The 27,211-nt window shown below is 44.9% G+C and overlaps 2 protein-coding genes across 2 annotated transcripts in view; one reads left to right on the top strand and one right to left on the bottom strand.

Moving 5' to 3' along the window:
* Window positions 1-27,211, top strand: part of Sstr4 (somatostatin receptor 4) — a 154,683-nt gene that overhangs the window by 33,729 nt on the left and 93,743 nt on the right. The window lies entirely within an intron of this gene.
* Cd93 (CD93 molecule) lies at window positions 1,734-8,401 on the bottom strand. The gene is made up of 2 exons (XM_055602590.1): window positions 6,350-8,401; window positions 1,734-6,107 (listed from the first exon to the last, which is right to left on the bottom strand). Exons 1-2 carry the CDS (start codon window positions 8,263-8,265, stop codon window positions 6,083-6,085), a joined length of 1,941 nt encoding a protein of 646 aa, XP_055458565.1. The 5' UTR covers window positions 8,266-8,401; the 3' UTR covers window positions 1,734-6,082.

Genomic DNA, 27,211 nt, shown 5'->3' with positions numbered 1-27,211 from the left:
AGACAACAAAGGAAAATGTTTCTATACGTAATCTTAGGGGAGGCAAGATCTTGAAGAGAAAAATAGAAAAAAATCACCATTCTTATTTTTTAATTACCATCTCACTATTTTACTGTTGTATTTTAACCTAGAAGGATCCAGTGTAACAGAAGCCACAGGCTCAGCTCTAGCCTTCTTACATTTGCATGTGAACAGGTGTTTAGCCTATTAGGACAAGAGAAGCTGTATTTTTCAGCAGGAGGAGATGTGAACACCAGACCAGTGCTGGTCCCCGTGAGGGTCCACCAAAATAGCTTTGCTTTTCTTCAGATGTGGCCAAGATGGTCTACGTGGCTTTGAAGGGAAAAGATCCTCACCTGTTGATGTGATAAAGCCCAGTGACCATCAGCACAGCAGGGTCCAACCCCGCCCCTTCACGTTCTTTTTCCTTCTCTTCTTCCTTCTGCTTCCTTCCCACCTTCCCTCTTTGTCTCTTTCCCATCTCCTTTTCTTCTTTTTTCTCTCCTTCCCTCTTTTCTCCTCTCCTCCTCTCTCCTCTCCTTCTCTCCCTTTCCTCTACTGCTTTGTCTTCTTACCAAATATATTTAAGAATTGGCTGAGAACTTGGCGTGCTCACTCAACTCAACAGAAGACCATGAAATGTCTACAATATACACATGACTCCTCAGTCTCAATCTAGGTGTCTGATGACAATGAAGATGCACCACAGATACAAGTGACTCTGTAAATCCAGGACTTTGGAAATCACTTTTGACAGATTTACCTGACCTCTGAGTAATTTACATTCACCAAAAGATGCCACCATTCAAAGGTGATATTTTTGTTCATGAGCTTTCCCCAACCAGGGAACACTGGTTTCTGGTTGATTCATCACAAAGCAGGTGTTAAAATCATATGTTTGTGGGTGTTTATTTGTTGTGTCTATGTTTATAGATGTTTGTTTATGGAATTTGTGTGTGTTGTGTTTGTGAGCATGTACTTCCACTTGTAGAAGTGTATGCGTGTGCATGTGTGTGTGTGTTGGGAGTCTCAGAATAAGGTGAGATTTCACAATGTATTTTGTTAGCGGCTAAACTGCTAGTAGATCCGCTTTACTAAATTTCAATGGATATTTATTGAAATTGTCCTGTTCCATTAGCATTATAAAATGGAGCCTTTTATCTCACTTAAGCCCTTCTTCACCAAGCACACCATCTGAAAATCACCAGTTATCATCTGCTTCCAACAACATAGAATCTCAGCGAGATCTCTGAAGCCAAACAGGCAATGATTCTGTCTGCCTGTCCAATTAGTTAAGTAAACCAACGGAGCTTCACTGACAAAGCTGTGATAATGCTTTGTGGTAATTATGGGAGATGTTTTCCACATCGCACCAATTGGCTGTGTTTAATCCTCCACCAGGCATCATTCATGCAATTAACAAGATACTGGGAATTAAGGGTGACCATGGTGACCAGAATGAGCACGCTAAGTCTGGAAGGAGGACTAGGGCTTGCTTTCAGCTGCTGTGGACACTGTCCCCCTGCAGTGAAGTCTCAGTCTGTATTCCATGCCCCAAAGGCATTCCCTGAGAAACGGCACCAACAGAGATCCATACTAGCATTTCTTCCAGGGAGAGACTTGCAGAAACAAGGCCATCAAGGTAACTCTTTGAAAAAGGGAACATAAATTTAATAATCACAAATGACATTCTGCCATATACTTTAAGTTGTCACAAATGACATGGAAACAGGTTCAAAAGAAATATTTTTCAGACTTTATTAGGACAGGTGCATAACAGAAAGCTCAAAGCATGACAAAGCTACAACTTCTGAAAGGCACCCCTGAATCTCCCCTTAGAATGTCACATTGTAGCTCTAAGGAGAAGTACACCCTATGATCCTCCCCTCCTCACAGCCTGGGAAACACTAACCAGAGGACTAAGTCACTCCTGCTGAACATCCCACAAGTCCAGGATCCATGAGATAGATTCCAAATGCACATATGTAAAAATATTTACCTTCTCACTGAGGGATTAGGGTGACACCAACATTTACAATGTTCTACTGACAACAGCGAACAAAACTGGCTACCACACAGTTCAAGCTTAGACCCTCCCCCCCCCCGCACCCCACATCTGCAAATGAACCTCAGCCCAGAGGGAGAACAAGTTTAAAACTGTTAAAACTTGCCACATTGCAGGTAAGATGAGAAGAATGGAAAAATCCAGGTTTCCCACCTGAAATAGATGGGTTCTGTCAAGAACAGGTCAAAAGGTGAGGCAGTCTTCAATAAGTCCTTGAGTGAGAGGTTATGAGGGTTGGGGGTGTCTGGTTGTTGAATACATGGATGATTGGGGTGTGTCTATCCTCCTGTTTGGTTGATAAGTTTCACAAATCACACAGAATCAAAACCTGGGTTTGAGAGCCAGGGAAGGCACAGATGTTTTCAGGGCAGTCTGTATCAGATTCCCATGCTAAATCTATTGTTGAGGGACATAAAAATATGCAGGGGCATGAAGCCATTTTGCAGGTGCTAGAAAGCAATGCTTTCCTGTTTTCCTGATTTAGACAATGGGGAAGCTAAGAAGAAAAATAATAGGAAAAGGCTTTCCTATATTTGCTTTAAAAAATATGTTATTTTGAATTGAGTAATCTTTTTCCCCTTTTTTGGTCAAATCTCTTCTCTGTTCCTTTAGTTTTGCCAGAAATATTTATGGGAAAAGAGCGTTGAAACAAAAGGACCTAATGATCCCATCCACCTATTCAAAGTTTGGTTGATGATAGTCTACACAGGGCTCATGGTTGGAAAATCAAAGAGGAGGAAAACTTCATGAGGAAAAAAAGAATTCATTTCCTTAGCAGTTTGTCCTGCACAGTGAACAGAACCACATACTCAGAGACATTTGCGTTTCATTCCAAATTTTCTAATACTCTGCGGAAGGTGTCAGGATAGACTTTCCCAGAGATTTGCTGGTATTTTCCCCGGGTAAGAGGCTGAAGGAAAGCACCCTGCTTCTCTTCTTTCTGCTTCTCTTCTTTTCTGGCCTTTCACCCTCAGTCAGAGCCTGGTTGGGATTCATCCAGTTACTGTCACTATTCAAATGCCACGAGGATACACAGCACCATCATAAGGTGATGATGATAATGGTGGTGATTATGACAGTGATGGTGATGGTGGTGGTCACCAAAGCCAGAAAATGGATACATCTGGCTTTGCATCAAAGCCATGCTGGATACCAGGGGAAATTTGGGCTAGATTTCCTTTACAAATAGTGTTCAGGAGTCACTCCTGAGACATTTCTTTTTGGATAGCTTGTTTTTTTTTTTTTTTAACTCTCCAAATTACTAAGGGGAGGAAGGGTGTTGCATCACCTATTTTTTAATAATAAACAAAAAATAAACCAAGGTGCTATGGGTATAGCTCTTGGCATGAGGAGTCTGGCATACTTGAGGCACTGGCTTTTATCGCCAGTACCACATAAAACAGAAAAGGCAATGACGGCCACCTGAAATTAAGTAAAGAGAGGGTTGAAGGCTTCTGGAATTCTCTGCAAAATGAAGAGTAGGAGGAGATGAGTTTGTTTTTTTCCAGGTCTGGACTTAGGAAAATTCTGTTCCTCACAAGCTGGGGATTGTTCTGTCTCTGCTTACTGATTACTTGGGTGGGGAAGGCTTAGCCTTTGGTCTCCTTTGGACAATGGAAGTTCACTACCTATTGCTTGGCCTCTTAGATGCTCTAAACCAGAATTTTCCAGTCTCAAACACGAGGACAGCAAGAACAGATGAGAGAATAAAGCGCCCATTTAGGAACAGTGAGTGGCTTCATTGGCCTCATCACATGAAGTATGGTTCTGCTCAAGGCTTTGGTAGGTCAATACATGAGAAAGCTCTGCCTCCATTGGAGGGATTGATATTGAAAGCACACTTTGAGAAAATATGTTCCTCATCAATCCCTTTTCTGCTGTGGGTCCCACAGAGTGGATCAAGTGCCCCTGAGGGTGTTGGGAATGGAGCTTCATGTCTAGACCCTAAATGGTCTTGGTCAGTTTACATCCCACATAGCAACCTGAGCATAGACCAAGCAAGGCTATGGGGAGCCTGGACACAGTTATGTTCCTCACCTCAAGCAGTACAAGTGAGCAGTTGAAGACCTGAAGGTGAAAGTGCTACCTTTGGGTTCATGTCAGTATGTCAGATACTGCCAGGGATTTAAATTCATCTGAAAGGCTGATGAAGGCCTCCCTGTAATGGTTGGGCTTAATTAATGCCAGGGATCCTGTGGCCAATGAAGTTTATTTCCTGTTAGATACAGATTTGATCTCCCTTAGGTTCCAAACACCCAGATTTCAACCTAAAGCCACTGGTGAGTTGATTTTTAAATGCACAAATTTCAGGCACCCTACTGAGTTCCATCTTTCTCCCAGTATCCACCATGTTGGGTTTTCAAAAACAGAAACAAAACAAAACAACAACAACAGAAAAACCTTAATGAATTTATCTATATTTTAAATTGACAAAAAAAAAAGAGAGAGAGAGAGAGAGAGATTTCCCTAACTCTAAAGGCTTTAAAATGGGTCGTTATGTTATTCATTTTTACTTCCTGGATGTCAATTTGAGGGATGGTTGCATTTGAAAGCAGAAACAGCAGGATGCCCTGGTCTGAGAACAAAGATTGAACCCCCTGCTTGACTTGCTTCTAAGTCTCAGCTCTTCAAATAGCAGAGGCAGCCAGAAACCTCCCTTCTCAAAGCGAGGTCTTCCAGAGATACTGGGGTGACTCACCCAGGCTGCCATCCAGGCCCCAGACGGACCTGTGCAGCTGCAACACCATTACCTGCAGAAAACTTAAGAGACACTTTTGCAAATGTACACTTTGAAATAAACATGTCAGTCATAAAATGTCTCTCAGCAGTTTTAACGGTTATAAAATAATTTATCTGTTCTCTCTTCCCCTTTCCCTTTCCTCTGTACTTCCCTTTTTAAGCAAAAAGAGAACCTTCTATGTGACTAATCTTTGATTTGATGCGTGCCACGTCCACAAGGGTTTCAGGACTTCCAGATGCACTCCTGTGAACTGGCCTAGGCTACTTTTAAAGGACAGTGCTCAAAGCAAAGTCCATCACCTGGCTCGCACGTGCTTTCCTTACAGACTGAAGCCTGCTGAAGCTTTCCAAGCCAACAGTCCCAGCTTCCCAGTTAGGGATGGTGTAAAGGGGTAAAGCTGTGGAGCCTGTGCCAGCTCAAAAACAATTTGTTCTTGGGGTTTTGTTATTGTTCCTCAATAGTCAAGTGTGAGTTAACATTTTGTTAAACCAATCCCTGACACCTCCCTCTGGATTATTCTTTTACAAAGACGACTCACTCGAAGCAACTTTCCAACTTTCCTTGCCCATAAGCCCAGGACTGTCAGAAAGTTTAGAACGAGGGGACACATAGCCAAACTTCCGGCATGCTTACTCCCTGAGCAGTTGGTTGAACTTCCTCTCATTCTGACAGTTTCAACAATACTGAGGGGGGGGATGGAAGGGAAATGCCTGAAGGCAAATGTATACAAAGGCAGCCATCCTGAAAAAGTCCCCATAGGAAGGGTAGAGCCTTGTCACATAGTTAAATAATTACTTGGTTTTCCTTTCTAGCCCAAGAAGGGAAGGAATTGTTTCTATCCTAATTAGCACCAGTAGCTCCTTTTCTTCTCTGATAAATCAACAGATAAGAAAAGCCTTTGAAGCTGTCTCCCTACCTCCCACCCCACCCTGCCCCTGTACCTCTTCATGCCCTCATCTGGAACCAGAGGAAACCATTGAAAAGGGTGTATGAGTGAGGCCTATCAATGTCCACAAAAATACACACACACACACACACACACACACACACACACACACATACACATCACATCACATCACATCACGCTGATACTAGGCATATCAAATGCACCTGGAAAATACCTGCCCCCCCCCATCAGCCTCTTAAAAGGAAGGTGCACAATTTTTGCTGAGAGTCCAGTCCAGTCTTTCAGAATGATGTGTGTCTCCCCCCATCCAGGAAGGTAGCTCTGAAGGTAGTGGCGGCTGACTGTGCCACTTTCTGTGGCTGCACTGTCTTCAGCAGTCTGTCCCAGGTGTTGGGCTGTGGAAGACAAAATATCACAACGTGGGAAACCAAGGAACCCTGTTCCATCTGCAACCTTGAATCCCTTGCCTCTACCCCACCTGCACTCCTAGGACAGATAGGCACCTTCTGGACTGGGCTGCTCAAGTTGGGTTGACCATCAGATGGCCAGCTGAATGCTTCTGTCTCTGCCTCTCAGTACTGTGCTCTGTGCCTCCTAGCCCACATCTTCCCACCCCAGGAACCTTCGGCTTCTTTACCTGTACTGGTTGTCCTGGGCTCGGCTCTCTGCTCGCTCTGGAACCCAGGAATAGCTGTCAGCTGCATTCTGGGGCTTCTTCTCTTTTATCTCCTCCTTCTTGGCTCTCCGTTTACGATAAATGAGAAGCCCTAGGACCAGAGCCAGCAGGATTGAGATGGCCATCACAGTACCCAGGATGTAAAACAGAAGCAGCTTCTGGCCATCGGTGTCACCCTCACTGTGTGCAGCCACAGAATCTTCATGGGTGGGCTTGCTGTGGCCAGATGTCATGGGGAGGTGTGTGCCCAGCTCCATCCGGACACCAGATGCCCCACTAGGGACTGATATTTCTAGTGGAACAGAGGCAGATGAGGTATCCAGTTGAAGGGAGGGACCCACTGTGGTGTGTGCTCCTTTGGAGACTTCCTCAAATCCCTTGGGAGAGCTGAACACTTCAGTAAGAGAAACAGTACTCCCCTTTCTGTCACCTTTGCCTTCGTTTTGGGGAGGTGTGGTCGGCGGTTCTGAAGTCACAGTGCCCCTGGTACAAGAGACTCCATTGGGAGCCAGCTCCCAGCCTTGCAGGCAGCCACAGCTGAAGGAGCCCTCTGAGTTGAAGCACTGGGTATCACATGGACTTCCCCTGGAGTCCAAACACTCATCTATATCCTCACACTGGGTGCTGTCTTCCCCAGACACGGCATAGCCCTTTTTACAGGAGCAGTAGAAAGAGCCATCAGTGTTGACGCAGTCCTGGGCACAGGGTGCTTGGGCAGCGGCACATTCATCCACATCCTTGCAGCCCTCCTCCTTGGGGCCACTGGATTGGTAGCCTACCCAACATTCACACTGGAAGCCCCCAGGAGTGTTGATACATTCCTGGGCACAGGGGGAATCCTGGCACTCATCGATATCCACACAGTGCACTTGGCTAGAGTCCAGCTGGTAGCCCCTGGGACAGTGGCATGTGTAGTTTTCGCTGAGGGGTACAGAATGACATGTGCCCCCTCCTGTGCATGGGTTGGAGCTGCAGGGGTTCCTGGAGGCACAAGTTACTAGGTCATCCAGCAGTCGGAATCCAGGCCTGCAGCCACAGCGGAAGGAACCATCACCACCTTCAAAGCAGTCCTGCTGGCAGCCCCCATTGTTGAAGCCGCAGCCCAACTTGGGGCTGACACAGAGGGGGCCTGAGCTGCCCCAATGGAATATACCTGGAGTCTTTTCCTTGCATAAGAAATAATAGCTCTTACTCCCAGCCTCCTCCCCACAAGCTACATTGGCTGCAGAGGCAAAAGGCACAGCCTTCAGGGAGGAGGTGATGGCCTGGAAAGGGGTGGTATAGGTCACCTGTCCTGGGCCACCCAGGGGCACGGGACTGCACATGCCTTTGAAATTGAACTTGCACAGGAAACCTTCAATGCTGTTCCCTGGAGCATCTGGGCTCCCACAGGGACTCTCATGCCACCTGGGAAGATGGCTGGGGTGAGGTGTCAAGGACAGGTCCAGTATCAGGGACACGCAGCGCTTAAAGATACAGGAGCTCTTGCCTTCTTTGTACCAGTTTGTATAAGTTGTGTCCTCTCCACCACCCACCCAGCTGAAGCCCTTCATTGGCAAATCATGGAACGTACACTTGCCCTTTTCTCGCTGGAGCCCGATCCAGAATTTGCCCATCTTTGCTTCCAAAGGCGCCTTGGTCTTCAGGAGCTGAGCCAGAGCTTGCTGGACATGTCGGGCTTCCTCCTCGCTCTTCACCGTGGCTAGATTGCCTCCATTCTCATTGCAGCGATGCTGCGCTTCAGCGGCGCTCAGCTTGCCCCAGTGGGCAGTATAGCAGGCGGTCCCCTCGCACACCACAGCCTCAGAATCAGCAGCAGCTCCTGCCCAGGTCTGGCCCAGGAGCAGCAGCAACAGCAAACCTGCTGAGGTGGCCATTCTGCTCTGTCTCCTTTTGGGGGAGGCTAGACTCCCCCACAGCGACAGCAGCAGCCACTGGAACCTGGAGCTTGGCCCCGGCTCCGTGCCGAAGGGGAACTGAGAACCGTGCTGCTGCGCTTGCCACAACACCACAGCTCTGGCTCAGAGCAGGTTACAAAGACTCCAGGCTTTTCACGTCCCCTTGACCCAGGGCGCATCCTGTGCTCTCTACTTCTTATTTCTCACCGGATGCTCGGGCTTCCTGCCGTGAATAGCGTTCTGACTCCTGTTGCCTTCATCATGGGTTTTGTTGTTCACAGGGCAGTGTTGCTGGTCTCTGGCTCAGAGCTGTGGAAACACGGTGGGGAGTCCAGAGGAGCCAAGAGATACGGCTGCTTTATTTTGGGTCCATTCGTTTTCCCATAGCATGAAGAGCCCCAGTGTCATGCTGTCCAGTGAGCAAAGGCTTTGGGGGCTAGGGACTTGAAAAGGATCATCCAAATAACCCATAATAAAATTCCACTTCAGATTGCAAACTACTAAAAGGGAAAGAAAAATATGTGGGGCTTGAGACACAAGGCCACGGAAAGATACGGTTTCAGCCTTTTTTAGAAGCAAACTAGTTCCGTCTTTTTCCTATCTTGTGCCCCCCTTGTTTTTGGAGTCCTTTTTTTTTTCTTTTTTTCTTTTACTCTTCCCATCATGAACTTTAAATAGATAGACAGCTTTTAAAAAGGATTTGGACCGTGGGAATTTCTGGGTTCTAACAATGCCAATCTCCCTGAGAACATTAAACCAAACTGGGTGAAAAGAGACAGTTTTCAAGGTTTCCTAGAGCATTGTGAGGTGGCAGGGTCACAATAAAAATCAGAGAGACAGGAAAATTAACCTGACCTTCCATGAGGAAGGGCTTACATGTCCCCTAACTCAAGGTTTAGGGGGAGTTCAAAGGCAGAGATGTGGGAATCAAAGGCTATAGTCCAAAATCAAGGTGTAAAAACCAAAGCCAGGGCAAGCATTGCATCTCACAGTACCTGGGCCAAAGCCTCTCAATCAAAGGGTTTCTTACCTATAGCCACTGGACCGTGGAAACTATGTTTAATTGTCCTCACCTCCACTATCACATTACACCTCACCCCAGATAGACTCAAAGCTTTGGAGGAGGGGTATATTAAGAGATAAAGTAAAGCAATGTCAGAGTGTGTAGCTTTGCTACTTTGTGAGTTCTTCTTTTTCCCACCCTTTATGCCCCTCTCCTGGTTTCACCCATATCATTACGTAAGAGAGAAAGAAGGACAGAGGGGGAGAGAGAGAGATAAAGATTCCCAATCTAGTTTCTTTTCATTTCTCCTTTGAGTACAACTACTAACAAACTACAACCAACCCACCTGAATGACCACCACCCACAAACTCCACCTATCAGGGCTCTAGCATTTATAGACCCGCTGAAAAGTTTCCAGAATTCCAAACAAAACACCACACAATTGCAGAAACTATTTGTAGCTCGAAAAACCACTCCTCTGCTAGAGCACGAAGCAAATCATATCAGCTACTTCTTCAGACACTCTGAAGCAGCCCTATATCCTCACACCAGAGATTAAAAACAAAACATATTTTTATAATACTTCTGTGTTTTTTAAAGAAACCAAAATTCCAGAATTGCCACTGTAAGAATGAGCCCACCCTCCTAAGACATGGTAAAAGCCACACCACAGAGTCCTCCCAGCTGAAACAGGGCACTGGGCAGTTTTGAGCTCTCTTCTCTCTCTGGAAGCTGGTTATACTGTTCTCTAACTCGGTCTTGAGGTCTCTTTGTAAATTCTAGCCTTGGCCTGCCAGACCATGTGACCCTTCCACTGGCAAGGGTTGACACAGACAAATGTTCTGATAGTTATTCTTTTCCTGGAGGCAGTTTTTCCTCCCAAGATGTCCACTACCTGACTGAGACTGGAGTATGGTAGTGACATTCAGAGGAAGCAATCCGACAGAGCACAATAACAGATTTGTGTCACCACAGATCCCAGAATCAGTAGGAAGTGGGGAGCGACGAAGATGCTGAAATGGAGAGGGGTGGAGGGAGAAAGAGAAGAAGGGAGGGAAACAAGGATGGAAGGAAAGAGGGAGAGCAGAGAGAGGAAGAGAAAAGAAGAGAGGAGATGTCAAAGCCTTTATTGGGGTTCAGGATGTTGTCTAGGCAGTTTTGTTTTTAGGAGAGTGCTATCTGGGGTTCAGAACAAGCAGGCATGATTCCCAAGAATTCACCCAAACCTTTTTTCTGGTGTCCATTGAATTTCGTCTGCATTTTCAACACATTCACCTAATTTAGCCAACCATCATCTTCTTATTTAGCCTTCTATCAATCCATCCATCTATCTACTTATACATCTATCAGTCTAAACACTTTTAATATTGTATGCTAGCCTAAACACTAAATTTCAGGGAGGTATTCTTGCCTTCATGATTCAAAGATGTCAAATTTGAACAATTCAGTATAAACCTACTTCAAAGCCAATATAAGGCAAAGGGCAGGGTGGCAGAAAAGACCATTATCTGGATCAGAACCTGGTAGTAGGGGGTTGTCAGAATGAAGGGGAATAAGAAAAAATATGGAGTTAGGCTCTAAGGCAAACTTCCTAATGCTGTGACCTCTTAATATACCGCCTCTGCTGTAACCCCCCAAAATAAAACTATTTTTGTTGCTACTTCCTAACTGTAATCTGCTACTGTTAAGAATAATAATATAAATATCTGATATGCAGAACATCTGATATGTGGTCCCTGTGAAAAGGCTGTTTGACCTCCAAAAGGGTTTCAACCCACAGCTGAGAGCCACTGCTCTAAGGAGTATATAGCTAAGAGTGGAGAGGGGAAGGAATGCAGAAGAACCTGGGGCATGGGAGGCAGGATAGAGAAGATGGAGTCCTATGAGGCCAAATGCTTTGGGATTTTCCTTGAAATACTTTGAGGAAAAATGAAGAGACAACATAAGACCATTTTGTAGACAGGGAGCCGTGATGTTGGCGAACTGCTCAGCAAGCAAACAGGTTTCCAGGACCAAAAGAGGATGTAGGGATTGTGGGTCCTCGTTTGGACTCAATGTATTTGAGAAGTGTTGAAAATGCAGAGCCAGCTGCTATTGGTATTGTAGGATATGGGGCATGGGGTACTTCTGAGGCTCCTGTTGACACCTAAGGTCTTAGATGGCTGTGTCCACTGGAAGTGAGGACATGAGGTCTGGGACAGAGAACAATGGATAGACTTATTTCTTGATGGTCAGCATCTCCCAGGTCCCCTTTCCTTATGACCTACTTAGGCTCTTAGTTCACCCTCCAGAGTAAAGGAAAAGCCAGATTGGAAAGGCAGGTTGTGGTCCTTGGCACCAGGCCTATGCTTTTGGGCAAGTCATGACTTCTTAATATTTACAATACAGATTCAGCATCTTTGGCTTTGGGTTACAATGTGGGCTAGCATTGATTCATAGCTTTCTCCAGGTTTAGACCTGTGACTGTTCTGTCCAATCCCAATTCCTTTGTTAGCTCAGCACTGTTCAGAAGTTTTCCGGCATGTCCCATTGTTTTTGTTAAAGGCAAAGGCTGAATGAGTAGCTGACAGTTTGTTAACTACTCCTGGCCTACAGATTTTGCCTATATTCTTAGGACGAGGTAGCAGTTTACAGTCCTTGGATGAGAGCTGGCTGCTATTTCTCAGGTACTTTAAAATAGCTTTAATGAAAACATTGAGGAACTTTTTGGTACCTCTAATGCTAAATTACCCCATGGATACCGACCTACCATGACGTAGATTTAGCAAACATCTCCAAGGACTTATCCTTAAATGGCAAGAATCATCAGCTCAAAGTCCAAAAGAATTTTCTTGATAGGTCTTTATATAAAAGTCATTTCCACTATTCTAGAACAATCCCAAGACTGCTGGGTGCTCAGAGCCTTGGCTCAAGTTGTCTGTTTCTAACTCTGCAGTTTTGCTGAGCACTCTAAGGGGTTTTGTTGTTGTTGTTTTGGTTTGGGTTTTTGTTGTTCTTGTTTTTCTTGAATTGATTTTTAAAGGCATTTCACATCACACTGTGAGTGGAATGTTCTGGTCTCTAATTTGGAGACAGTTTAATTGCATTTGATAGCAGATTAGTCACTTGGTGATCATTCTGGCATCTATCTGACCATTCTCTCTTTTTTTCTGGTAGGTGTAGAAATAGACTACATTCCTTTCAATGTAAGACAAAGCAGCTCCTCCCACAACCCACCCCAGGCATGCACGTGCTGTAAATTCTCTTCTGTGTGTTTCCTTTTCCATAGTGCACAACGAGTACCTACTGTGTGGTTGACAGTATTATCTCTCCACACGTGGTGAAGGCATGAGCTGCACCGCATTGAACTTGTAGCAGATGGAATGGAGAAGGAGCAAGAGAGTGAAGGGAAACAGGCTGACCCCAGTGATCCCAGTAGCAGCTGCCTTGGTGATGAAGGACATGTTCCAAACGTGAGCTAGCAAGCCGGGTACCCCTGAGCAGAGAGGGTCAGTACATTCCATAGGGACAGATGCTATGGAATAGCTGGTGCAGGTTGAAAACCTAAGAGATGCAGGGAAGCAAGTGGTGATTCATCCACACACAAAAAAATTAAAACTGATGAAAACAAAGCCAGTCTTTTTATTTTAGTATTAATTTTTTTGTTTGGTTTTATGCGCACAGGAATGTACATGTATTTATGTGTGTACATGCCTGGAAAATCCAGAGAGCAACCTCAAGGTATTAGCCCTCTGGTGACCCTCATCTTGATTTTTGAGACAGGGAGATAGTCTTTCTCTGAGACACAGAACTTGCTGATTAGGCCAAGCTGGCTAGCTAGCAGGCCCCGAGAATTCACCTATCTCTGCCTCTCTAGTGCGGGGATTACAGATATGCACTGCCTCATCTAACTTTATTTGACTTGTAGAGATGCAACCAAGGTCCTTATGCTTGAATGGTAAGCATTTTCAATTGATCTATCTGCCCAGACTTTCCTTGGATTTTAGAAACAGGGTCTCATACAACAAGGTCTGTTCTCGAGCTCACTTTGTAGCCAAGACTGGCCTTAAACTCCTGATCTTCCTGCCTCTACCTTCCAAGGACTAGGATTACACGCATGTACCAACATGCTCAGCCTTCCTTGTTTAATTATCTTTTTACACCTGTTGTGACTCAGCAGTAACTCTAAGCATGGTATTGATAAACCCCTTCCCATCTCAGGAAAGCTTCTGTAGGTCTAATCTTTTTTTTTTCAATTGTAAAATGTATGTTATTTAAAAAAAATTTTTTTTTAGCAGTTCTTTGTGAATTTCACATCATGGACCCAATCCCATTCATCTCCCCATCCTTTCATACTCACTCTCTGCCCTTGTAACCTCCCACCACCACCAAAAAAATCTGTGTGGAAGCTGTAGTGTGTCACAGTGTGTCTCATCGTATATCCTTTTGTCCACACTTCTTTGCTTGCAAATGTTCATTGGTCTGGTTCAAAGCCTCTGGCTTCTGCTACACTATCAATTCTAGAACCTCACTGGGACTCCTCTCAGATACCCTTTTATTGTCCTGTGTCATAGAGATCCTGAAGCTTTGGATCTGTAGGACCAGCCCCTTCATGTACTTCAGCAGTTAACGGATGGGGTAGGTGTTGCGGTGGGCCAACCCAAAGCCCTAGATCTGGGCCTGAGAGGTATCTGATCTGCTCAGCCTGTCACACCCTCAAGATTGGCTCACCCATGTACCTTTGCCATCAGGGCCAGGTTTATTGTGCTGCCCAGGTGAGGTGCTTGGCCCACTCTCCTGAGTGCTGCAGCCAGTGAGGACAGGGCCAGCTCTCCTGCCCGCATGATGCCAGGGGCTCGTCTAAGCTTTACCACCGTGATTCTCACCACTGTATTAACAATGCACATGTGAGCCTCATGGGAGGCCCTCTTCACTACTTATTCTTTAATAAGCAGAGGTAAACTTAGAGACTCCCAGCTACAGAGCAGGTGTCTGCCATGTGAACCACTCTGTTAACTAGTAAGGGCTTGGCTACCTAACTTACACAAAAGCTTAGGACTACACAGAACCAGGATTTTGCAAAGATAAAAACTTCATTGAGGACCAGCAAGTTAAAGGGTAAAGGCCTTTTTGACAAGCCTGACAACCTTAATTTGAAGCCCAGAAAGAAAAAAAACATGCATACATACAAAAATAGTAATTATTAAAACCTTTATTGAGCAGTGGACATCAAGAAAGATAGCTGTCACAAGCTCCAGTCGCATCCCTAATCAGTTGTGGGGAATTTGGCTAGATGGGAGAAGGAAAGTTGAGACTTCTCTTTTGGTATACACTGTCCTCCAGGCTAAGTGTTTCCTGTCTGGATGATTGTCCTGTTCTGGGAGGTAAATTTTGAGCCTGTGACCTTAAAAGGTCAGGGACTAGACAAGCTGGCTTCTTCTGAAAATTTCCTTTTTTGAAAAGCCTGTTCCAACTGTCCTTGAGTAGGTCCTGGAAGTCTTTCCTATAGGAAGCATAAAAACATTGTTAAGAGTGTCTGTGTCCAGAGTTGGAGCAAGTTTCAAAACTATCCTTGGTCCTCAGACAGTAAGCTAGTAATAGTTGGGGAGTCACTCAGCAGGCATGGTGGCCAAGCTTCTATGACTGATTCTACATCCTTTAATGGGTTCACAATGAGTGGTAATAGCAGAGCAAAAGGGACTGGACAGAACCTGATTCACTAAGAAGCCATCATCCCATGTGACCCAGGGAAGTTCATATTTTCCATCTACAAGTTTAAATACAGTCTGTGGAAACAAAGTAACAATAGATTAGCAGAACAAACGGCACAACAGAATTTACACACACACAAACACACTTGTTCAGGAACCATGAAAAATAATGAAACTAAAAGAGGTCATGTGAGACTCAGGTCCTCCCCCCTTTACTTATCTGTGTAATTTTGAGGCAGGGTCCCTCCCATTTTATAGCCTAGACTTGCCCCAAACTTTTGACCCTCCTGCTTTAACCTCTGGAGTGCGGAGGTTCCAATCACCCACCAGCATACCCTTTTCATATAGGTGGAGTACAGACAGTCTAGAGCAGCCGTTTTCAACATGTGGATCTCCAACCCTGTGAGAGTCAAACAACTCTTTCACAGGGATCACATGTCAGGTATCAGATATTTACATTATGATTCATAATAGCAGAAAATCACAGTTATGAGGTAGAAATGAAATTATTTTAGAGTTGTAGGGTCACCACAAGATGAGGAACTTTAAAGGATTGCAGCATTAAAAAAGTTGAGAACCATCACTCTAAAGAATGATCTGAGGGAGACAAAAGGACTCTGGGATGGAAGGTAGCTTGTCTTTTGAATCTGAACAAACTCCAGGGACGGCTACCAACTTGGACAGCAAGAGCTGTTGCCATTTCTTCCTCCTGCTATAGATGGAGAATTTGGAGGAGCATCTGGAAGGAACCTCCACTGTTGGGTAGGGTGGATAAAGCCTCCAGCAGCACCTGCTTGCTGTCAAGGCTCTTTCATTTAAAATTCCCACTGTTCTAGAACACTGTGTTTTGGAGTGTTGGTTCTGATTCCCAACAGCATCTACTTGAGCTTGGGGTTTTCATGGTCAAATTTTAAGAACACTGAGTAAAGGTTGTGAGAGCCAATATTTATGAACTACTTAACTAAATATGAATAAGATTAGTTTAGTTTAGTTTAGTTTTGAGACATGGTCTTACTCTAGAGCCCACCCAGGCTGGCCTTGCACCTCATCTTCCTGTATCAGCACCACAAGTATCAGTATTACAGATGAGAAATAACATTTTTTTTTAAATTAAAATTTCTCCATTTTTATCTTTTACTTTAGAAGTAAATAATAAACTAAGAGAAGCTATTCGTATTAGTTACAGCACGATTATTTTCCAAAATATTCTGGAGCATGAAGATGTGCATTACTGCACTAGCTCAGCCTGGGCACAGAGATTCCAGCTTACTTTAAACAAAGACATTCTAGGATACATTTCTCACATTAGAGTGGAAGGTTGGAGACTGACGCTTGATCTGCACCGAAGATATAAAAGACATTTGTACTTAGTTCAAATGCCACTCTGCCACTGGCTTTGTGACCTTGGCAAGCTACTGAGCCACTGTGCACCTTTTGTCTCTGCCCCTCCTGGGGCTTTGCCGAAGAGTTCATACCAGGGAAGCCATCAGACAATTGCCGTTTCACCTTCACACCAGGAGCCTGCTGAGCAATGCCTCTGGTTCCTCAAACTCGGGCCTCTTCTGCTGGCTCTGCACTTGGACTGAGCCTCTCCCCTGTCTAGACCTTGTCCTCCCAGCTTATGAAACGGGGAATAAAAACCACCATGGTCTTGTGCTGTGCGGAGGATTAAAGATTAAGAGCGCTATCAGCCCCAACTGCTTCCTGTCAGTGCAGCACATGGAAGCCACCAGTGGGTGGACAATGATATCTGAGCCTCTGACTGCAGCGCAGCACATGGAAGCCACCAGTGGGTGGACAATGATATCTGAGCCTCTGACTGCAGCACAGCACATGGAAGCCACTAGTGGGCGGACAATGATATCTGAGCCTCTGACTGCAGCACGGAGGTGGCCACTGCATCCCCGGGTCTCATCTTCATCCTCTCCCAATCCCCCATGCACAAAAGGAGCAAAATCATATTGCCTTTGCTGAAGATGGGAGGTTCTGTTTTCAAAGTCTTCTATTTGGGAGCCTTTGTTTGGATCCTTGACCAAGTAAACATTCTTCCTGAAGCCTTATTGATTTTTCCACATTTAGTAAATAGCCTCCTAACCTAATTTTCTCATGCATGGTATCTGTGGAAAGCTTGACAGGGCTGAATGTTGTTTTTAAGGTTAACTTGTATCCTCTGCTGACAACCTGCTTTGATAAGCAAAGGCGATTCGTCAGCCTTTGGGAAGAGATAAATCATGAAGGAAAAGGGAGCTCTGGTGAGATCTTTTTACACAGAACCTCTAACAACAGCTGGGCCTGTATTTGTGGCTGGTGCGGATAACATTCAGGTTTCACTCAGCATCTACAACATTTTGGGCAGTTCCAGTTCAGCCCTTTTGAGTCTATGCTATCTCACTGAACTAACACATATAATCCATGTGGCCCCACATGTCAAGATCTAATTCTCTATGGACATAAGAAGACTGATGTCACAGTCATTTGAAAAGAAACCACTGAGCTCACCAGACAGACCTGCTTTGCAGAGAAAATGTAATTGCCTTTGGAAAGAAAGCTGACTAGGGAATCATGCAGATTCCCAGAGAAGTGTAAGCTAGCTGTGGACAGGCAGACATCAAAAGTATCTACAGAGAATCTTCTAGAAGGAGGAAACATCCAGTCAATACTCAGAAGTCCTTGAGGAGGGGTTGGGACTGGAGAGGTTGCTTCAGAGCTCATGAGTAAGTGGGGCTCAGCCTGGTCCCCCGTGCCCAGGCTGCTGCCTTTGCCTCCCCTGGCCTCACTGATAAGACAGAGTAACTCCTGTCTTCTGTAATTCTGATTACTAGTCAAAACGTGCCACTTAATAGCCATGTGCCCTTGGGCAAGAAACTTTCCTCTCTGTGTCTTAGTTTCCTTACATGGAAGTGATGCCCTACCCAACAAAAAAAAACACAGGCACGAGGATTAATGAGATTGCGTCATAAAACTCTTGGCACAGGGACTACTTAGTTAACGGTTGCCATGACCAGCAGTGTCAATACAGCCTCCCACTCACAATTCTAACAATCATGACTATTTCTGTCCTAGCCGATCCTCCAGAAATGTTTCCGAAGGAAATGGATGGGAGTGGTAGCGCCTTTCCGTATCCCCAGCACTCAGCAGCCGAAGACCGAACAATCACAAATGCAAGGCCGTCCAAGGCTACATAATAAGACTGTGTCTCTAAAGGGACAGATGAAGCTGTTCAGTAGTAGAGCACTTGCATGGCATGCCTGAGACCCTAAGTTTGACATTAGTAACACATGAAGAAAAGAAAATGAGAATGAAGGGAAAATGGAGGAGGAGGAAAATGAAGAGGAGAAGAAGGAAAAGGAGGAGAAGAAGGAGGAGAAGTAGGAGGAGGAGGAGGAAGAAGAAAAGTCTAGTATGTACTAAGTCACTATACACTCCCACAGGTCCAGGTATGAAACAGTGCTAGATAGCAGCTCATGTACACACAGAGCAGGCAGGAGATGTAGTCTTAGACTATATCCTGGGAGTTTCTGCTGCCTGCCTTGGGATGATAGCACCCAGGTGTGATGTGAAGGTTTGATACCATGTGGTCAGTCAGTGGTTTTTATGGAGAGGCACAAAAATGATATTGTTGGACTCCTGGAGCCACATAATGTTCTGGGACATCTAGAACTGTTGATGTCACAAGGCACCCAGGAACTGTGCTGCTATAGTTTAGATATGGTTTGTCTCTAAAGACGTTGGAAACTTTGCCATCCATGTAATGTTTTTGGAAGGTGCTGGGACCTTTGAGAAGTGAAGTGTAGTGGTGATTAGGTCATGATAATACTTATGAGGGATTATTTCCAGAGTAAATTAGCCCTAGGACAACACCTTGTATAGCAGAAGGAGCCTGCCCCCTCCTCTGCGTTCTAATGTGCTATCTCCCTTTTTCTCACTGTGACCCCACAAGATACTATCTGCCATGTTGTAAGACAGCCACAGCCCCACACCAGATACTAGCACTGCATTGTTTATACTTTCCAAGCACGGAAACCATGACCCAAATAGACCTATTTTCTTCATAAATACCCAGAATCAGGTATTTTGTTATAGACAAACAATGGGCTAAGACCACTTTTCTTTGGTTTTGGGGATTTGTTTTGTTTTTTATTGTCTTGTTTTTGTTTTTAGAGACAGGGTTTCTCTGTATAGCCTTGGCTGTCCTGGACTCACTTTGTAGACCAGGATGGCCTCGAACTCCCAATGATCAGCTTGCTTCTGCCCCCCTGGGTGCTGGGATTAAAGGCACACCCTACTCCACCTGGCAAAGATCACTTTTCTTCTTAGCAGGTCCCTTCACAGCTTCAAAGCACGGAGCTTCTTTGTTGGGGTCTAGAAAAAGAAGCTGTAGATGTGCCGCATTTGTGACTCTCAGGCTCACTGGGAAGCATTAGCTCTGGCCTTTGAGGCCCAAATGTGCTACCTATGCTTTGGCTACAGGCAAAAGTTAGAGTTGGGCCTCTGCTTACAGCCAGCTGGAAGCACTCAGAGCTGTTGGCAAAGCACAGGGGTTTTGCAACGGATGTTTATGGCGCTCTGCGTGCACCCTGGTGGCAAGACTCAGTCACACCCTATTCTCGAGAGTCTAGTCTTGCTGAGTCCTCCTGGCCGTTTCCCAGAAGCTGGATTTTTGATGTGTGAAGAACAGAACCCTGAGATATAGAACAGATAGCACTGAATTCTCTTCTTCTTCCTGGATCGCTTATGCTCTGTGACTTGCGGGGAGTACCTTGACTTTCCTGTGCCCTTAGTTTTTTGTTTTGTTTTGTCTCCTGTGACAGTACAGTGAGGGACGCCAGGCTCATCTGCACATCTGAGGGTAGTCAGAGCAGCGTAGGAAGGACAACTGCACAGTATGGGCTCCACTGGGTGCTTATTGTATGGATGAATGAAGAACACATGTGCTTGATGCTCCACAAAGAACGAGCTGAATGAACTGGGTTCTCTTCATTCTCAAAATAAGCCTGGTTGCTTTTTAATGTTTCTTTTCTTGGAAATAAAACATGGCTTTCTTTGTCTCATACGCCAATCTCTTGGAAAGTGGAAAGGGAATTAGGAAAGACTTCAGGAGGAGAAGGGACAAACCGAAAGGTCAGGGACACAGTTGCTCTGCACCCCGGCGGATGGAGATAGCCTACAGATGACACACCCCTCGGGTACAGGCAGCTAAGGTGAGGTCTATGTACATTAATGGTGGGGATGTGAGATGTGGGGAGTGGCATGGGCACAGAGTCTGCTCCTGGGTAGGAAGGTGGAGAATTATCCTTATCAATTAAATATCTCTACCATGATGGGATTCTCCAAGACACAAACAAGATTGGAACTTCTCTGCCAGACGCCAGAGTGCAAAGACTAAGCTGAGATGTGTCAGAGGAACTTGGCATGTGGTCCAGCTTGTGACCCGCTGGGTCACAGCCCTTGATCTCCAGCTGACTCTGCTAATCCACCTGTCATGTGTGTTTCTCATCTCTGGGCTAGTTTGTCAAATATTATTTCACCAGTGGCTACATTTCATCATCCAGTTTCCCTTCCCATAACAGCTCTGGATTGCATCTGGGCTCAGTCTGAAACTCTGAATCACGCTTTCATGCCCCACCTTAGTCTTGCATGGAAAGAGTGCCAGCCTACCACAGAAGCACAAATGTGTTCTTCTGAGCACCCTGGTATACCTCGCTCTCTTTTTTAGTTCTTTCTAGAAAGTAAAAGTTGGAAAGTGACCTGGACCTGGGAGAACATAGCAATGTTTCAAGGCCACCCTTGTAACATAAGTGCCCACCCCTGGGCGCTTCCTTTTTCTACATTTTCGTCTCAAATCCATGCCTTCAAGATGAGACCTGTGGTCCCCACTCTTCATGACAACTTCTAGACATGGCTTGTTTCTTCTAGATGAAGGCAATTGTTGGCTTCCAGCTTGGTCCAACTCTTCATCATTTAGTGTTTGACCCATACCCACACTGTGGTTTTTTTTTTTTTTTAACATTTGGACCAGTTGATCACCCTTAATTGTAGAATTTTAAATAAAAATGAAGCTTTCTTTATCTTTTAGAAAATCACCATCTAACACCCACTCATGACCACCGTCAGCCTCACTGGTGTAACAAATGGCTACATGTAGTCCCTATCCCTGACATGGTAGATCTGCAGCTGGAGTTGCCTGGGATCCATCTTGGATCTGGGTTCATTTCCTTTGGTATAAACCAGGCAGTGGAGAATCCTACATATAACCTCTCATGAATTCTGGTGCCTTTCAGATGAATTCCTTTTTTCACACTTTGTATGAGAAGCTCAGTTGTGTACCAGTTGCCAGTGAGTTTCAGCAGATGTTAGCGGATCCCTCTCTCCAGGTGAAGAACCTTGACAGGTCTGAGTTTTCCTGGCATGTCTATCCTCTGGCCAACCCCTGACTCAGGAGGGACACATTGAACAGGCTGTTTGTGTGGTTAGAGGAAAAACTCTGTGCTCTGGGAAGGTCCCACTGGCCCTAGACAAGACAGAAAGAATGCTCAATTTGCCCACCATGGAGGTCTTCTGGGGGCTGTTTTGTAAGCTGATGTGTTCAGTTGAGCCATCTGGAAGTAGAGTACAAAAAGAGAGAAGGCACCTGAATATTCCAAGACTCCCAGGACCTGTGGAAGGACCCAGACACGTGATCAGTGTTTCTGAGACATCTCCTATGAAGTGATCATATTTTCACTGCTTGAGCAGCTTATGCTTAGGTTGTTACTTATGCTCTCAATCTCTAGACTTCTAAGTCCTAAAAGTCCCACTTTGTGGGACAAGAAGTGACTCCAAAGCATCTGAAGTCCTTCCAGGGCCTATAGGTATGTGGTCAGTTTATAGTCAAATCTTCACACAGTTTTTGGAGTCAAACTGTCCCGTCTGTAATTCACCCATCCATGGTAGAGAACAGAAAAAGGCTTTCCAGGCAGTTGCTTTTTGGTGAAAGAGTAACTTCCCTTCCAGGCACCAACTGAGGGGGAAGAGGGAAGTGGCTGCTTACACTGACACAAAGTCCAAGTGATGCCTTGAAGCATTCAAAAAGCACATCTCTGGGAAGGCTGGGTGGTGATGTTGTTTTCTGGAGTGTTCATGATCTACAGCTTGGGGTACAGTGGCAGTGGAGGACACAGACAAGCTCATGGACAGATGCACCTGAGCTGGCCAAGATCTGTAATTCACACCCACTCACTTGCAGCCATCACCTTCTCTTTTCCCACAGGAATGAGAAGGGTGGTATGCAGCAGAGTGAGATAGTCGGCCTGTCCAGGCCTCAACATGCCATAGCTGTTGCAAGCTTACGGAGAGCATCCTCTGCCTGCTCAGGATGAAACTCGGTATTGTCACATCAGACAAGGCAGTTTCACAAGGTTCCCTGAGACAGGCAAAGCCGGATATCTAGGCTTCCCATGCTGCACCTGTATGACTCAGTGAAAGGGTGAGGCGTTTCTTTCAGCTTTCTCTTCTTTTCCTTTTTTGCATCAGGGGTGATTTGGGTGTGTTAATAAGTCATCTCTGGATACAAAGAAAGTTATATTCTTAAATGATGTCCAATGTCTAGGAGTAGGGTTCCACTGAATTCAGTAAAGCAAATGAATTTCTACTCAACTGCAAGTTTGAAGTCATGGAGATAACTGCCCTATGGAAAAATGCACAGCCAGGCCAGGAAAGTATAACTTAGCATGTTAAAAAAAAACCAAACATGAAATGATGTAAATGGCAGTTTGAGTATAGTCCTACTGGGGTTGGAGCTTACTATTAACTTCATTTCCTGTATTGCACAACCTGAGATCTCTTTCTTTCTCTCTCTCTCATACACACACATGCATTGTATATATGTATATTTGTACAAAGTAAGGTATGTGTATATATGTTATTATAAAAATAAGGAGTGCTATTATTACATTTCTACATAGATGTCCTTTCATCATACTTAGCCCTCTTTTACCCTTTCTTATCCCCATTCCCTCTTCTGTGTCCCTGACCATCTTCCATATGAGAGCAAGCACAAGCTATTTGTCTTCCTGACCCTCATTTATTTTGTTCACATTGATAATCTCCAGTTCCATTTGTTTTCCTGAAAATGACTTGATTCATTTGCCATGGCTGAATAAAACTCCATTGTGTGTGTATAGCCCATTTTATCTACTCTCCCATTGGTGGTATCAAGGCAGATCCCATAACCTGATTACTATGAACATTGCAGCAGTGAATGTAGTGAAGTAGATATTATGATTATGAGAGACACAGAAGAAGCAGAAGGTATTTGACCCCAAGTCCAGGCTCCAAAGGCCTTCCTCCTTCAGTCCATCCCTGTTCTCCAACTGTGTGCTTACAAGTACTGTCTTCTCGCCATCTCATTCCAATATGCACTCTCTTTTTGATGTCTTCAGTGTCTTAAAGCTCTTTCACATAGGCTCCTGATCCCCACAGGCCCTGGCAATCTGCAGTTACTACTTGATCCTCAGACATACCTCTCTAGTTCTCTTGTTTGTGGATGCTTGGTAAGTGACATGCCCTAGGTTTCTTCTCCCTTTTCTGATGTTGGGCCTGTCTGCTTCATATCCCATTTATTCTATATAGTTTCACTCACTCCCCAAACCTTCCAGATTTGTGGCTTTTCTATCCATGTCACAGTCTTTTTAGCTCCAAATCAGAGCTCCCAGCTGCCTTCTCTTACTCCTCTCAGGTTACACAGTCACTAAGACCAAACCCACCCTCAACCCAGTGACATACTAAGTGTAGGAGATGCTCTGTCCTCCCATTGCCCCATGCCTCCAAGGCTCTATCTTTCACCCAGACAAAACAGTCTTCACTCTACCATCACTTCACTTCACTCTTGATCATTTGCCCAGCACAATGTAGTCGCTGGAACATTCTGACTGCTCAGCACACATTCAAGAAACTCCCTCGTCAAAACTGGCTTTGCCTGCCATGGGTACGGAAGGGATTCTCACAAGCTCGAGTGTGGCAAGCATGGTTCTTGCAGGCCTTGCCCCTCTGGTTCTAAAAAGAATGTATTCCAGCTGGGTGTGGTGGTGCACCCCTTTAATCCTGGCACTCAGTGAGGCAGAGGCAGGCAGATCTGTGTGAGTTGAAAGCCAGCCTCGTCTACAAAGCAAGTTCAGGACAGCCAAGGCTACACAGAGACACCCTGTCTTGAAAAAAAAATAAAAGAATATATTCCTATTGTGTGTTCTTCTGGACGGCTGTGTGCTTTGTAGGAGGCAGGGTTCTGGGGCTGAAATCAGGACTTCCTGGATGTCATAGTTTCTATCTGAAATGTCTCCAGCACACTCATGTCCTCGGTTGTGGTACTGTTTGGGGAGACTGTATAATCACCTTATCACCCAGTGAGGCCTGGAAGGTTAGTTACTAAGAGCGGGCCTTTGAAGGGTATCTAGCTTCTAGAGCTCTCTCTTTCTTTCTCTCTCTAGCTCTCTCCCTCTCTCTTTTTCTCTCTCTCTGTGGTCTGCTATTATATGACTACTCTGGTTTGCCCCACAGCTTCAGGGACTGACGTAACTGGTGTGAGCAGCAAGGGAATGAAGAAAGAATGGACATACATACACATGGGCAAAGGAAATCTGGAATTGCATAGTTTGATCCTTCTGATGGAGAAGCTGCAGCACCCAGAAAGTACAACATGTTTATTATATACAGTTGAACAGGAATGTGAGGCTACTGCATATAGCTGAATCAAGGCAGTGAGATTTATGGTTGAACAAGGAAGCAAATTTAACTAATCTCAGTAGGACCATCTCTGTAGGAGAGCAGTCTTCAGGAAATAACATCCAAGAGAAGAAAGCTACAGTGGACATTTTCTTCACACAGTGTTGACATTTGCACTCTGGCCATCCCTCTGAGCCTCACCCGGGGATGGCTTTGCCATTCCCATGGGGCTAAGGTATTGGTCCTTGACATGACCATGACCATGTCAACAACACACAGTCACTGAGTATTTCACACTCACTCTCTACACAGGTACACAGAAACTCACTTTCCCGTTTCATTCTTTCTACCAAACTGCACAGTAGGTGCTCCCACACCAGTTTGTTGAGGTGTGTATCAGCAGTCTTTTCTACATAGGCAGGTCTTCCAATACCATTCCCAAGGGTTTGCTACTGCTGAAAACACAGACGAGGGAGAACAGGAGTAACAGAGAAACTAAAGATGATAGTAGAGGAGCCAGGAGTAGTTAAGGTGATAGAGGTGATGATTGATGATGGACTCCTCATAAGTGATAGGAGAGCCAGAGGTGATGAAAGAGCCAGGGATGGTGACGAAGCCATGAATAATGGAGGAGCCAGAGTGATAAGAGAGGCAAGGGTGATGATAGAGCTGTGAGTGATTGAGGATCTAGGGAGTGAAAATGGAGCTATGAGTGATAGAGGAACCAAGAGTGTTGAAGGGATCAGATGATAAAGAAGGAGCATGAATGACAGCTGAGCCAGGCTGAGGGAGGAGCCAGGGTGGTGGCAGTGGAGCCGTGTGTGATGTAGAGCCATAAGAGACAGAGTATCCGGGAGTGATGGGAAACCAGGATTCTGAGTTTGAGCTGGGAATAGGAGAATGGGAACATGGATGAGAATTTACCAACAGCATCTCACTATGCATTTTTTTTTTTTTACCTTGAAGAGTCACTTGCCATGGAGCTTGTCAGAGAAAGGAATGTATAGCCAACATCTGTTGTTCCCTGGGGTCAGATTCTTGTGTATTAATTCTATCTACACATAAAACCCTGTAAGTCTTAGCAATTTTAGTCCTTATAGCCCAAACTAGAAACCAACAAATGTCCTTAACCAAATTAATAGTAAAATAAGCTGTGGACCACTCATATCACGGAATACTATTCAGTAACACCATAATGAGCTATTGACACATGTATCAAGGTAGCAGAATCTCTAGGGAACCATGCCAAATAAAACCGACACAAAGATTATATACATTGTGTGTCCATTTACACAATGATCTTGAAATGATAACATTATAGCAATGGTAACCACATACATGGTTACCAACAGGTGTGAGGAAAGGGAGCAACTTGGCATGCCTTGACTAGGCAACAGAAGACATCACTGGGAAAAGTTTGGGAGGATTGATTACATTAATTGATATGGGAAGGCCCATCTTAATTGTGTGCAGAACCATTGCCTAGGTAGGAAATAGGGGCTTATATAAAGAGGAAAAGGCAAAATGAGCACTAGTATGCCGGTGTTGATTTGCTCTCTGCTTCCTGTCTGTGGTTCTGAGGTGACAAGCTGCTTCAACCTTGACCTTCCCACTACCATGTATTCTGTATTCCGAAACTGTAAGTCAGAATAGTCTCTTTCACCCTTCACTTGCCTTTGTTAGAGCAAAGGCAGCCATAGAAAATGTAACCAAGACAAGTGGTGACCCGGTTTGTGCATAGCTGCCATCACATGAAGCAAAATGATTCACTGAGGAAAATTGGATCAAATCATCTCTGCCGCTGTGAGAAAATGTTTATCCATTAGCACAATGGCTGTTGTTCCACAGGTATTGTCTTCTCAAAAGTTCTACTCAAACAGGATCACACTCCAGAAACAACTCAACCATCACCTTAGCATCAGGAATGGAAACATTTCCTAGAAGAAGCAGACAGTAAACATCTTCCACTTGGTGCCTTTTCAGTCCTTATTGTAACTATTTTCCCCAGTAACTTAAAGTACACATAGATATTATGTAAAGAAATACTCGTCGATGAGTTCCAATAAAACTTTATTTATTATACACACAGGCACTAGGCTAGATTTTGACTATAGGCTATGGCTTGCAACTCTGTCCTCTCTTACTGCAGTTTTTACAGCACAGCTGTCTCTCTTCATCCCAAGGGGCATGGATAATAACTTAATTATTGTCAGGTTAAAGGGAGCACCTATTTAGGTGAAGACCACACAGGACCCCAGAATATAGACAACCAGCTTAGACACATCACACTGGCCCTTGTCAGGATCCTTAGAACCAAGTTAGAAAAGCTAAGGCAAGTGTGGAGTGTGGAGCTGATGTCGATATGAAGTATACTTGAGTCTTCCCTCTTTTTATGCCCCCGAAGTAAGCAGATCCCAAGTGCTTCTGAATGTTCCAAGTATGAATCTTAAAGGAAAACCATCCATAGAATGTGAAAACAGATCTCCTGGCTCCACAGCATGTGATGAGAATGTTTACCTCCTTTCTCAAGGCT

The sequence above is a fragment of the Psammomys obesus genome, unplaced genomic scaffold (assembly GCF_907164565.1).
Source record: "Psammomys obesus unplaced genomic scaffold, mPsaObe1.curated_primary_1811, whole genome shotgun sequence".
NCBI classification, from domain to species: Eukaryota; Metazoa; Chordata; class Mammalia; order Rodentia; family Muridae; genus Psammomys; species Psammomys obesus.
This window is presented reverse-complemented; position numbering and strand designations above follow the sequence as displayed.